This window comes from Antechinus flavipes, chromosome 2 (genome assembly GCF_016432865.1).
Source record: "Antechinus flavipes isolate AdamAnt ecotype Samford, QLD, Australia chromosome 2, AdamAnt_v2, whole genome shotgun sequence".
In the NCBI taxonomy this organism is placed as follows: Eukaryota; Metazoa; Chordata; class Mammalia; order Dasyuromorphia; family Dasyuridae; genus Antechinus; species Antechinus flavipes.
The window spans coordinates 603,487,030-603,500,538 of record NC_067399.1 but is presented as its reverse complement, the minus strand read 5'-3'; the positions used below and the strand labels follow the sequence as shown (position 1 = coordinate 603,500,538).

Below are 13,509 nucleotides of genomic sequence, written 5' to 3'. Positions count from 1 at the left end.
CTGTTTTTTAATGTAACAGTTTTTTAATAAATAGTTTTTAAAACTTTTAAATCAAGTCTATCCATGCAAGTTCTTTTAAAAAATCTCCATTAAAAGCCAAACATGATGCATCTATTATTATCTTCAGGGAAACAGCTGAAAGCTCAGTTCACAAAAACACTATCAACTTTCCCCTTGATAAGCATCTGGCTCAGTTCCTGACCTTCCCAGATTTCTCAGCTAAGCAGTCTTCCTGCTCTGGCTACTCCTTGTTGTGAAACTGCTCTGCCAAAATCATTCAGTCTCCCTCTGGAATTCTCTTTCCTCAGGCAAAGTGGCCCAGAGTGGGATGTCTGAGACTCTAAAGACATCAATTGCTAAAAGGGATTGAATGAAGTAAGCATTAGAGATTTGGATGAAGGAATGGAGACCCTGTATCAAGTAGGGTGGGGGGAAACTGGGGAGAGTGGGGTACAATGCAAAGAGAGTGATGTTGGGATTGGCCAGACCTCACATCAATCCTCTATAACTAGCAGGAAAACAGGTTTCTGAAGTGGCTAATCTTAATTTAGAGTCTGAGGGTAGATTTGAGGTAGTCCAGTAATTTTCATGGAAAATAAAATGTCTTTTTAAAAAATATGATTGGTTTCCTTTTTAGTCCTATGTATTTTATTTTATACATTTAAATTATAAAATAACGAGAAGGGTTTTCCAGATGTTTAAAAGCCTTAATCTAATTCAACCCATTTTTACAAATGAGGAAGTAGAGGGCATAGGGTTAAAGGGACTTGCTAAAGGTCATTAAGGTGACATACAATAAAGCCAGGCAGGTCATTTGTCCCCAATTCCAGCATCCACCATGCTGCCTCTTCAGTTCATACAAAAGCAAGGAATCAGAGTGAAGCTGAGAAATGGGGAGGATACAAAGGACCAGATAAAAGGAAAATGGGTCTGATTGATAAAATATTCTCAGGATAAAGAAAGCACAGATTTAGAAAGGAACAAGGTGAGGTTCAGGGAGCAAAGGGTGGAGGAAGGAATGGAAGAAGAAGTCAGAAAAAGGCAAGCAGATGCCATAAATAATTTCTGGCTCAACTAATCAGCTCAGGGACAATTAAAACCAGGGGCACATTAGTAAAAGCAACCTTCTTAGTCTAACAGAGGTCAGACTATGTTCTAATCCTTAATCTCCCACTAAGAGAAAAGGAAAGGAATAATAATTTATACAGCACCAACTATGTATCAGGCATTGTGCTAAATGCTTTGTTCCTCACAATAATCCTGCAAGGTAGATTGCCATTATTATTCCTACTTTAGAGTTGAAGGAACTGAGTCAAACAGAAATTAAGTACTTTGCCCAGACTCACACAAGGTCACATTCTAATGCCTAATTTGAGTGCAAGTAAAGTGTTTCTCCCCTCTGGGCATTAGTTTCCAAATATTTAAAATAAATTAGTTTAGAAAATGTTGGAGGTCCCACTGATCATTGACATTCTGTGACTTCACAAATGTAAAATTATAGTTATTTTTATCCACTGGATTATTGCAATTTCTCTAAAATATTCTCCTATTTAATGCTATATTTATTTTCTTCCTTATAATTTTATAATCATGAAAAGAATTAATAACATTGAATTCAAAAATGCCTTTCAGCGATTTGATAGAATACCACTTTCAGGTTAAGATGATGCAAGAGGGGAAAAAAAAGTGGGAAGTATTGTTGTCTTACATTCTTCCACTGAATTTAGGAAATATTTATTCAAGACAAGCTTTGTTACTTTGGCACAGAATGAACTATGGGAAACAAGGAGTCAGACACATTCTCTCTCTCCCCTCTTTCCCTCCGTTCCCTCCCCCCCCTCCCCTCTGCCCTCGACCCCTCAGCTCTACCATTCACTGGATAACTGACACTGGACTTTTTGATGACTCTGGAAGAATGAGTGAGGCTGATGACTCTGTCCAAATCTGCCTCACTTAAATCCAATTCATGTACAGGTCAAGACATCACCCATGATGTCATTGGTCCTCTTGAAAAAGGAAGGACAAACAACAACCCCCACTTCCTAGTTTTATGTGACCTTGAGCAAGTCACCCTTTCTGGACCTCCGTTTCCCCAAGTGTAAAATGAATAGACAGGATTAAATGATTTTAAACTTTAACATTCTCTGATTCTACTCAAATCCTGCTCCACCCTATTCCAAAGCATCATTCAATTACATTTGCCTTTTTCCTACCACATATCATCATAACATACTTTGTCTTTCCAAAGTCAAGAACAACCACTAACTGGAAAGCTTTGTAAACTGGAGGAGTCGATTTAATAACTGAGTATAGAATGACTTTCATCCTATACCAGTTGTTCCAGTTTAAAACTGCTTTCTTATTGGTTATCATGGCTTTCAGAGACTTAAGAGGTTGGTCATTTTGTCCCAGAGAAAGGCTGATGAGGTTTTAGAAGAACTCGAAACATTTTTGCCCTGATTCACTAATTTTATTACATTCATTTTAATTCCTGTGCTGATTGTTCTTCTCCAGTTTAACACTGTAATTATGGTTCAGTGACATTTTTTTGAGATTAGAACTTTATGGGGAGATGGGGGTTGGAGGGAGTCAGAGTTAGATGGATAGCTTTTTACAAGTCTTATAGGTCAAGGAAGTTTTTAAAAGCTGTTTCAGCTCCTTTTTTCTTTTTTTTTTTTTAAAGGCTGCATGGAAAATCATAGCTCTCACTAGGCAAACAGCTTCAGGCACTTTGAGGTTGGAACTTCCCAAATGATGTCTATGATGCTCTCCCTTCTTTTGCTGACAAGTCAGTGGCTTTGGCTTTACTTATTCTCAACCAATAGCTTATTGTCAAATGGGGAGACTTTTCATTGGATTGTGGATCTTTAGAGCTGAAAAGAGACCTTAGAAATTCTCCTGTTGAAACTTCTTACACTACAGTGACTTGCTCAAAGTCAGCAAGGCTAAAACTATCCCAGATCTCCTGACTCCTTAACTCTACACTGTGCTACTTACTAATAAATAAATTATGAACTGGGGGGGGGGGGGGGGGGAGGGTGTAAATTGATCATGGCTCTTTTTGAATAGCTTTGATTAATTCTAGACCTATTTTTGTTTATCTTGAACATCTGTGAGAGAGACAACTTAAAAGCAAAGGTCTATCAAGAGTTACTTCATGCTGTCTTGAAGAAAGAGGAGGGGAGGTGAAATCTCCTAAGACACTAAGACAAGTCAGTGACAAGAAAATTTTATAATTTAACCTTTTGATTCATAAAATCATGGTAGGAGTCCCAACAGGGTACTACATCTGTTGCCCATCTCATTACCACACTTTGTCAAGGGGAATTTACTACTGGGGGATGAGGTAGAATAAAGATCTCCTCTTTGGGGTTCCCTGTCTGCGAAATTGTGATTTTTTTACTGCCTTCTCCTACAGCCTCCAGATGGCAGTCATTTTCTAGTCGGATCAAAATTGGCAGGAATTTCTATAAGTATCATTTCCCCTCCCCCACTGAGAATTGATCAGCCATTTAATATACTGGCAGCCTACCAAAAGTTCTTCAATTTACATGGAACAAAGATGACTCAGCTCTTGGAGGATATTAGAAAAATGAAGCCCATATCAAATCTTTCTCCATGAAATGAGCCCCAATACAAAACTGAAAAGAAAATGTAGTTTAAGCAGACCCTGTTCTCTCTCCAGAATCCTGTTGCACAACAAGAAAGGACTTCCCAAGCCTGGAAAATTATGCACAAAGTCCTGATTGATCAAGACATGTTGATCTGTTATAATTAGAATGTAGGCTCCTGGCAGGCAGTAAAGTAATACAATAGATAGTCTTAGACTTGGGAGTCAGAAAGGTCTGAGTTCATATCCTGTCTCAGACATATACTGGCCATGTAAATTTGGTCTCAATTTCCTCACCTTTAAAATGGAGATAATAAATTCACTAGGTGATTGTGAGGTATTTGTAAAATGTTTTGAAAATCTTAAAGTATCATATAAATATTAGCAATTATTACTGTTATTATTGTTCCTTCAGAGGAGGAATAATTTGTCCCCAGCATCTAGCATAGTGTCTGGCACAATAGTAGATGCTTAATAAATATTTGTTGTGTGATTGTTTATTAAACTTGAAAATTACCAAAGATTCCAGTAATAAACCTAAGGCCACAAGTGAACTATGATTATTATAACTTTATGTCAATTTCTGTGTTCTCCCATGGACCATAGAGCAAGAGTTCCCAACCTTTTCTGGTCTCCATCCCCCCTTATTTTGAGTAATATCCTGGGAGGGAGGGAGGGAAGGAAGGAAGGAAGAAAAGAAGGAAGGAAGGAAGGAAAGGAGTAGGGAGAAAGAAGGGAAGGAGGGAGGGGAGGAAGGAGGGAAGGAGTGAGAGAAAGAAACTGAAACAGAGAAACAAAGAAAGAGAGAGAAAGGAGGGAAGTAAGGAAGGAGGGAGGGAGGGAGAACAGGTTTGGAACCATGTGATAAGGGATTACTTTTTGTTAAAAATAATAACTGTTCTACAACTAATTCCAAGTATCTTAAATTGACAGGGTTATCTCCTGGATTATGGGGGAGGGAAGTCATCTTGTTCATCTGTTGGTCATCTGTCTTTATTAAATATGTATGATAGAGCTGAATTACCAGAGCTGTTTGTTTATAAGGGAGGAAGGGGAAGAAGATTCTTTGAAAAAAAAAAATTCTCAATATCAAATCACTATCACTATCAAAAAAAATTATTTGAATATTTCAAATATTCCACAGCCCTCAGCTGTCAGACTTCAGCACCATCCCAGCAATTTTCCTAGGCAGACGATATCCACATCTTACTCATTACCAAGAAAGGAGGTTGCAAAGAGGATTTTGAAGAAATTGGGTCATGGGGAAAAGCAGTTTCTGATTTAGAAAGAAAGCACAATTCACTGCTTGCAGGAGGATATCTCCCTCTCATTCATCCCCTTATTCTGTTTAACTGGAATCCTGAGATTCTTAGAATCATAGAGCATTCCAGCTAGAATAGAGCATAAGTAATATTTAGTCCATCTAATTCCATTTCATAGATAATTACTAAACTGTGAGAGCTTTTCAGATGAAATAACTTGTCCAAAGCCATGGCATTAGAAAATGGCAGAAATGGATTTAGAATCCTAGTCTCTTCATTTGACTCTAATGTTGTTGGTTTTTTTTCCTACTACAGTACCCTTCCTTCCATGTAATAATCCTAAGTACCCAAATTTCTTAGGTAGAATCTCAATGCCAAGAAAAGTTGCTGCCCTTTAATGCTGCTTTCCAACAGGAATATCCTTTAATCAGACCATGTGTCCAGATTTTGTTTTGGAAAATATGGTCACCATAACACATGAGGGATAAGGGAGCTTTTGATGTCAATCAAAAATTACCTTGCCAACCAAGAATGTTTTAAAACATAATCAGACCGAAAATGAGTCACATACATTCAAAGTTGAATGTCATTTCAACCATCAATGACATTCAAATATAGGGATTAGAACTGGACTTGTGATTACATTGGTATAAAGAACTTCCGAATTAGAAAACTACTTCTGCCAAGCCTGCTGGCACCTTTCCTGCAATTTAAAGTCTTACAGAGTGTCCTAAGGCACTAAAAGTTTCCTTGGTTAGGGTCATGCAGCCATTATGTGGTCTTCCTCATATGAAGACCAGTTAGTTCTCTATTAACTACATTATGCTGTTTTCTAATACACATAAATATGTTGTCTGTATAATACAATATAATAACAATATTATATATGCATCTATACAAATCTACAACATTTGCATTTATATTTTATTATTGAATATGTAATCTGACATTTTTGTTGTTGTTCAGTCTTGTCTGACACTTTGTGATCCTAGTCAGGGTTTTCCGGTCAGATACTGGTATGTTTTGCCATTTCCCGCTCCAGCTCATTTTACAGATGAGGAAACTGAGGTAAACTGGATTAAGTGACTTATCCAGGATCGCACAACTAGTAAGTGTTTGAGGCCAGATTTGAACTCAGAAAAAAAGAGTCTTCTTGACTACAGGCCTGGTGCTCTCTACACTAGGGAGCCACCTAGAAGTTTGAATAGGGAAAGAAAAAATTAATTCAATCTTTCACAGACAAGTATCATGGTTTATTGGATAGAAGAAGTTATTGGATATAACTAATAGACCTGGATTCAAATCTTGACTTTGCTCCTTACAACCTCAGTTGCATGTGCAACTCCAACAGTCAATCTATGATCTCTCCTCTCTACCTCATAGGTTTGCTCAAAAGTAAAGCACTAAATAGATGTAAACTATTTCTATTATATTGGATATTATATCACACAAACCTATTCTTCTTTCAACATTCCTGCTTATTATTTATCTGTCCTTAGGGAAATCCCAAGCACCACTAAGACATGTCATATTTTTTTTAAAAAAAACACTAAACATGGGCATCAAAATTATTTATTCATTTAAAATATAAGCTCATGGAAAATTTACTTACCCAGTTTAAGGCCCAGAGGTGTCTAGGATCACATAAATCTAAAAAGGAGTCAAAAACTAGCCCACAATTCCTGGCTCTTCCACTAGTTCTAACCACAATTAGCTCATGATACTTTATAATTGCTTATTGAATACACAGTTATTTTGAGCACTCATGTAGCTATTTTGAAAGCAACAAAGTAGATGTCTCGATATAATTTTTTCAAGCCCATTACTGATTTTTAAACTCTAATATTGAGCTAAAGCAACCAAAAGGAGGATACATTAAGGTGTATGAATCAGGACAATTTTCCCCCCCAAAGGTCAATGCTTCTATTTTTCACCTAAATACTCTCAACCATCACTGCTCTTCCCAATGAGTTATGGATCTAGAGACTAAACAGAATCATTTCCTCTGAAACTGTCTTCCCACTGCTCAGCATGTATCCTGGCTTCAAATGGATTCATCCCATTTTTCCTGTCTTTCTTTTTTTTAACCCATCTGTCTCTCATATTTAGATTCATATTTCTTTTCTTTTCGCCATGCTTTTTGATTCCTTTTAGGGAATATACTAAAGGTAAAATTCAGGATGTTATATCTTTTCCCTTCAAGAATAAACCAAAACTTACCCATTGACAAGAAAGCAAGAAAGGCAAAGCTTCATACTGACCTTTGAGAGCAAGGACTGTGTATCATTTTTGTTGTTGGTGTTTAAAAACAACAACAACCATTTTTTTTATACCTCCAGCAATTGGTATATAGAAGGCACTTAAGTAATGTTCCTCTGCATTCAAGTTAATCTCAAAAACTCTGATAGAATCATCTGTCCTAAGCAATACAATGTTCCAAGACAATTCCAAGGACTCATGATTGAAAATGCTATCTAAATCCAGAGAAAGAACTGTGGAGTCTGAATGCAGATCAAAGCATACCATTTGAATTTTTTTGGTTGTTCTTTTCTTTCTCATGGTTTTTGCCTTTTGTTCTGATTCTTTTTTCACAACATGACTAACATGGAAATATGTTTAATATGACTGTACATCTATAATCTATGTCAGTATCTTGCTATCTTGGGGAAGGGTGGGGTGGAAGAGAAGAAGGAAGGGTGAAAAAAATTGGAATTCAAAATCTTATAAAAGTAAATGTTGAAAACTATCTTTAAATGTAATTGGATATACACACACACACACACACACATACATTACTAAAGGGTGGGGAGAGAAGGAAAAAAGTAGGTAGAAGTTTTCTTGGTTTTACAAAATGCTGCCTCCCCATCTACTACTACTCAGGGAATAGACTCATTCAACAAACACTTAGGAATAATAGCAGTGATCCTTCACCAAAGTTCTCTTCTGATGTCTCATTATGAGGAGGAGGTGATCCTAAACATTCCTGACAGCAATGCCAGCAGGACACAAATTCTCACAACTCCTAAGCCAATTGAGAGAGATTGAACTAGTTAAATTCAGAACCAGCTCAATAAGTATTGGTCAAATCAGCTAAGTGCTGGGGGGGAGGGGAGATAAAATTCAATCTCTGTTCTCAAAGAACTCACATTCTAATGGGGAAGACAACATACAAAAAACTATCCACAAAAAGATGTATACAAATTAAATTAGTGATCATCTTACAGGAGAGTCACTGGCATTAAGAGGGATTAGGAAAAGTTTCTTGTAGGAGATTGGATTTTAGCTAACATTGAAAGAAACCAGGAGACTCAAATGCAGAGGGAGGGAATTTCAGGCACAGGGACAGTGGGTGAAAATTTCTAGAATCAGGAGATGAAAAACCCATTGAGGACCAGCAAGAAGGCCAGTCAATCTCAGTGGATCAAAAGCAAAGTAGAAGGCAGTAAAACATGCCTTCTTATCATCAGTTTGATCCAAGGTAATAAATCATTTTTGCTTAAGAATCCCAAAGATCTTTTGCTAAATTATAGCAAGACTGGGAGTACCACCGAAATAAAATCAAATCAATGAAAATCAAATGAAATTTTAAAATCTCTTTGAATTACTGAAATCTGGAAATTATAATAATTGCTTATAACTGTAAGGCATTTTGTGGTAACAAAACCCTTTGACATTCAATATCTCTCTATCCCATTGTAGTTAAATGAGAATGAGGAAAAAAAGGCTAGGAAAGGGTAGATGATTTTCTTCCAAGATTGCATGCTAAATAAAAGGCAGGATTTTCCCATCCTCTTTCCACCGTCGTCTTGCTGCCTCTATTAAATGACTAAGTAGAAGTAAGTAGGCCCTGCTGCAATTCTTCAGTGAGAAAGTGTTGGATTGAGGTTCCAGACAACTGGGAATTCTACCTTCCACACAAGCAAACTATGTGAACACTGACAAAGCCTACTTTGCTTGACAGGGATATTGAGGGGATCAGAGGCTAAAACATGTCACGTGTTTTGCCCATCTTAAAAACATTACATGAATGCCACCCATTATAATTATTCTCAGTTCACTCCCAGCATGACAGTGTATTGATCAATATCACTTCACAGGAACCCCTAATTACCACTTGATAACCAGTCACAACTCAGATGGGAACCCTGGCTATACATTTATCACAAAGCTCCTGCAGATACAATCATCTCTAGTTTTATCTCACCAATTTACAGGATATGCCTGTCTTCCTGCCTATACAAGACAGCACACACATCCATGCCTTTGGGGAAATTAAAGTCTAGACAACTACCTGGGGCTTCTGGGGCTTTCACATTCTCCCACACTTTTTCTCCAAACCTGCAGGCAGAAGGGGACTCCAGTGTTTGTCTAAGGCAATTAAGGTAACCAAGTGGCTGCTCTCTACTCCAAGTGTTAATAACTCAGTGAATTCCAAAGCTTGTTAAGTAAATTCTCCCAGCTGAGGTTAAAATAGAACTAGCTCAACTGCTGCTGCTACCTTAAGACTTTTATGGCCTTTGAGCAGTTAAAACACAAACAGTGACAATTGGCTTGCTCTCTAAAAATATCTTTTTCAAAACTGTTGCCTTTTATTCAGACTATTATAATTTCCTTCAGTTTGGTCACAGGTCCCACCAAGCCCCACCCATCCCTATTTCTATGTACTTTGCCAGATTAATCCTTAATATCACTTTCATTTCATTATGTCACTCCCTAGTTCAAAAATCTTTGATAACTCCCTGCTGTCTACAGGATCAAATCCAATGTCTGCACTTGGCCAGGAATGCAAGGCCATCCCAATCCAAACTGCAGACCTTTCCAGACTGAGATCTCACGAATGATCCCCACAGCCTCACTGCTTTCTGCTCAAATGAATCCGTCTGCTCACAGTAATCTACAAACATCTCTTGTGCTGTCCTACTTGCAATCCTTTGTCTATGCTGGACAAATGCTGCAAAGTCCTTCCTTTTTCTCTTCCCTTCTAGTTCAGCTAAAATCTCCCCCTAAAATAGATTTTGATGCCCAGCCACTTAGAGATCAAATCTTATAAAACATTACAGAAATCTTTATTATTACAAATTAAGAAACTGAGGCTCAAAGCTAAGAATTGAACCCTCATCTTCAGACTTCAGATCTTTTAACTGGCCTCCACAACTTCCCTGTCTGCTCACAGTGATCTTTCCCTCATATAATTTCCTATTGTTATTAAATTTTTTATCATTTATTTCATACTGATTTACTCTCTAAGTTCCTTAGTTATTCTTTTATGTGAGTCTATTTTGACTACCCAAGATTGTAAGCTCTCTGAGGACAAGAACTATTTTATGTTCATTTATGAAGTCCAAAAACCCAATCCCAAAATGATTTCTCAATTATGTCACAGTGTTAAATATTCCTAGTTTACTGTACTGATCTATGTTCCTATAAAGAAAATTTGGATAAAACTCTAAATTCCTTTTTATTTCCTTTCCCTCTTCCCCTTGCTTGACAGTTGATACAAACAAATATGGCTCTGGGTGGCAAGAGAAAGGTCTTTGCCAAACTGTACTCAAATTGGCAGGTTTTATTCATTTAGAAACATCTGGTTTTAGAGGAGGGATTGCCAGCTCTATGTTGCTTATGGACTTTTTTCCATAAAGTTTCTTTACATCCTTCAACCCCATTCCCCCCCTTAAGAAACACTTCATGTTAAGGTCCCACCTGGAAACGTAAACTCTTTTTTTCTTTTCCTATTTCCTTCTAACTCCCTGCTCAACAAACCCTATGTTTCTTCCTCAAGTTCTCTGTTTAAAATTACTTTGAAAACAGGGAGGAAGTCAAGAAGTTAAATCCATCCTTCTCCATAATTCTTTATACATCAGCTATCTAAGTCATAATTTCTTATTCAAGTGAGCATTTACTTTTTTTCCTTTTCTTTTTGGGGCACATAGAAACACTAAAAACAGCAAAGCACACAGTGGTTCTACTATCAAACCATCACAACTATTAAATTAATGTCCCCTTTAAAATGAGTTCAGTTATGGAAGGTGAAACTTTTTGAATGAAAACATGGGAATTCTAGTTGTTCTTTTATCCTCCACATTCCTCTATGAGCCTTTCCTATTGCTCTCCTTTCATTCTTCATTACCCCATACTAGGCTGATGCCATCGAGGTTGGTATAGCTTGCCAAGGCACCAATTCAAAAGTTAACACTTCTGTTTTCTTCAATAAGGAAACTGTGATGAAGAGCATCACATTAGGAGTAAGAAGCAGTTATTTTGGGGTCTAGTATTAGCTCTATTACTGAACTGTAAGACTGGACAAGTCACATGAATTCTAGATCTCAGCGGAAAAATGTAGATAGCATAAACTCACCTAGAGGTCTACCCCTCCCTTGCTTGTAGCCAAATGAGATAATAGATAAGCAGGGCTTGGGAAAACTGCAAACTGCCAAGCAAATGTAATTTGTTGTGGATAATGAAGGGAAAGACCTAGATTCCAAGTCAGAGTTTGAATCTAAATTGTTATTTATGTACCTTTATTTTATGGGCCTCAGTTTCCTTATTTGTAAAACCAAGAACTGAGTTAGACAAGATATGTAATTCTTATGAAAATTAGTGCCCCAAATCCTATGGTTCTATAAAAGGCTCATTAATGTCCCAAACAGGGGGCTCACACAACACAGGTGATTAACCACACATCTAGTTACCACATCAGAGGACAAGGAGGCAGGTCATCCCTTCCCTACTTCCTCTCTGTAGGTCCACCTCTGAATCAGCCGACGTGCGCTCACCTTGGCCACAGGCGCCCCGTTGGATGACGATAACTGGAGGCTGCCCGAGTTTCTCGGAACGCCGGCTCGCTGCCTTCAGCTGGCACAGGTTCCCATAGGTCTTGGCGTCGCTGCCGCACACCGGCTCGCTGCTGGCACAGACGCACAGCCCGGCTTGGGCGCGTCTCCTTACTGTGGCCGAAGCTGCCACCCCGAAGGGCACCACGCACTGGAGCCCTTCGCCGCACGGGCCCTCTCCTCCTGCGCCCCCGCCGCATGCCTCGCCCTCTTTGGCTCCGCACACCTGGCAGCAGCCGCAGGCATCCGGAACGCTGCCGCCTTCGCAGTCGTCCGGCGGCGGGGCGCAGCGCGCGCGGTCGCAGCGCTCAGGGCAGACCATGGGGCCAGCCTCGTAGCGGCTCCTGGAGAGCTGGGCGGCGCCGGGCACTGGGGGCAGCAGCAGCAGCAGGAGCAAGGGCAGCAGCGCAGCCCGTAAACCGCGGGTAGGCATGGCCAGCCCAAAGAAGGAAGATGCGAAGCGCTGCGGAGAGCGAGGAGATGGGGCACGGGAAGCCGCTGAACTGAGGCACAGAGAGGGGATCTGCGAGGGCTAGGGCAGGCAGAGAGGCAAGGCTTCGGGAACTCGGAGGTTCCCTACTGTCCCGGAGCAGAGGGGAGGCCCCTGCGGGGAGCAGAACCGCTTGCACCAAGTGCGCCCGGGAGGAGGAGAGTTAGACTAGTCGTGGAGAGGACAAGACTCCAAATCGCTCGGAATCGAGACGCCGTGGCTTTATAAACCGACTGAAAAGAGAAGGGGGGAAACAATCTCGTGTGTATATCTGCGTGAGCCCGGCCGAGCTCATTGGCTTCTGTGGGCGGTGACGATTAGGATTTGGGAAGGGCACCAGAGGCTGAAGCCTAAAGCGCCGCTGGCCAGGGGGCCGGCCAGATTCCTGGCTCTGCTGAGGACCGCCCGGCGCCCGCAGGGGGAGGGGGTGGAGGGGGAAGGAAGAGGAGGGACTGAGACAGAGAGAGCGCGCCGGGCGAAGAGAAGGGATGCCAGGCGGGTCTGAGCAAGGGAAGACTGGCAGGGCTGAATCAGTGAGATGCTATGGGAAAACCCTGACAGAACGGGGGAGGGGAAAAGGAGATGAAAAGGGGGGAAGGGCACCAGCGAGACTCGGGAAGACAAAGGGATAAGAGTTAGGGGTGCCACACTTGAAACGCAACCTGAAACTGAATTTTCCTTTTGCAACCTCTGTTTCAATTCATCTTTCTAGAGCTGTTCCTGTTCCATCCTCTCCATGACTCAGGCTCATAAAAAATTAAAAACTTTCTCGGCCAAGAGGAACGTGAGGGGTACAGAAGGGTGGGGCAAGAAGGGAAGGCAAAAAGTTCTCAGCCGTTCTCGCTTAAAAGCATATCCACAGGATTGAGCCCTGCTAGAGCATGATCAGTTAGGTGATCAGTTACATAGTGGTATAAATGAATACTTTCTCTAGAATCGTAAAGAAAAGTCAATTAAGGAAATAGAAGTGAAATCTGTGTTTCAGAAAATTAATTTCCCCCGTGGCATTATGTCAGTAGACTATCCACCTCAAAAATCCCTATTTTAGTCTCCAAGTTTTTTGAATAGATACATGTCCTTTGCAATAGAGGAATGAAAATGTAGGACACAATTGCTCTTTTTACAGTGAACAATTCTGCAAAATGGAATTTGAGAAGCGACTTTTTATTGGCTGGCTGAAGTTTTCCCATACTCTTAGTGGCCCTTTAAGAAGCAAACTTGCCAGCCGTAAGAGTGAGATCAGAAACAGTACAGGCAGAAAACAAAACAAAACAAAACATTGTGAAGTATAAACCCTCATCCTATACAAATAGGGAG

At 40.0% G+C, this 13,509-nt stretch overlaps 1 protein-coding gene across 1 annotated transcript in view; it reads right to left on the bottom strand.

The window, feature by feature from the left end:
* Positions 1–12,593, bottom strand: part of HTRA1 (HtrA serine peptidase 1) — a 73,404-nt gene extending 60,811 nt beyond the window's left edge. The window contains exon 1 of the mRNA XM_051981594.1: positions 11,646–12,593. Coding sequence (XP_051837554.1) covers positions 11,646–12,135 — 490 coding nt within the window. The 5' untranslated portion in view covers positions 12,136–12,593. The remainder of the gene's footprint in view (positions 1–11,645) is intronic.
* Between the last annotated feature and the right edge of the window lie 916 nt (positions 12,594–13,509).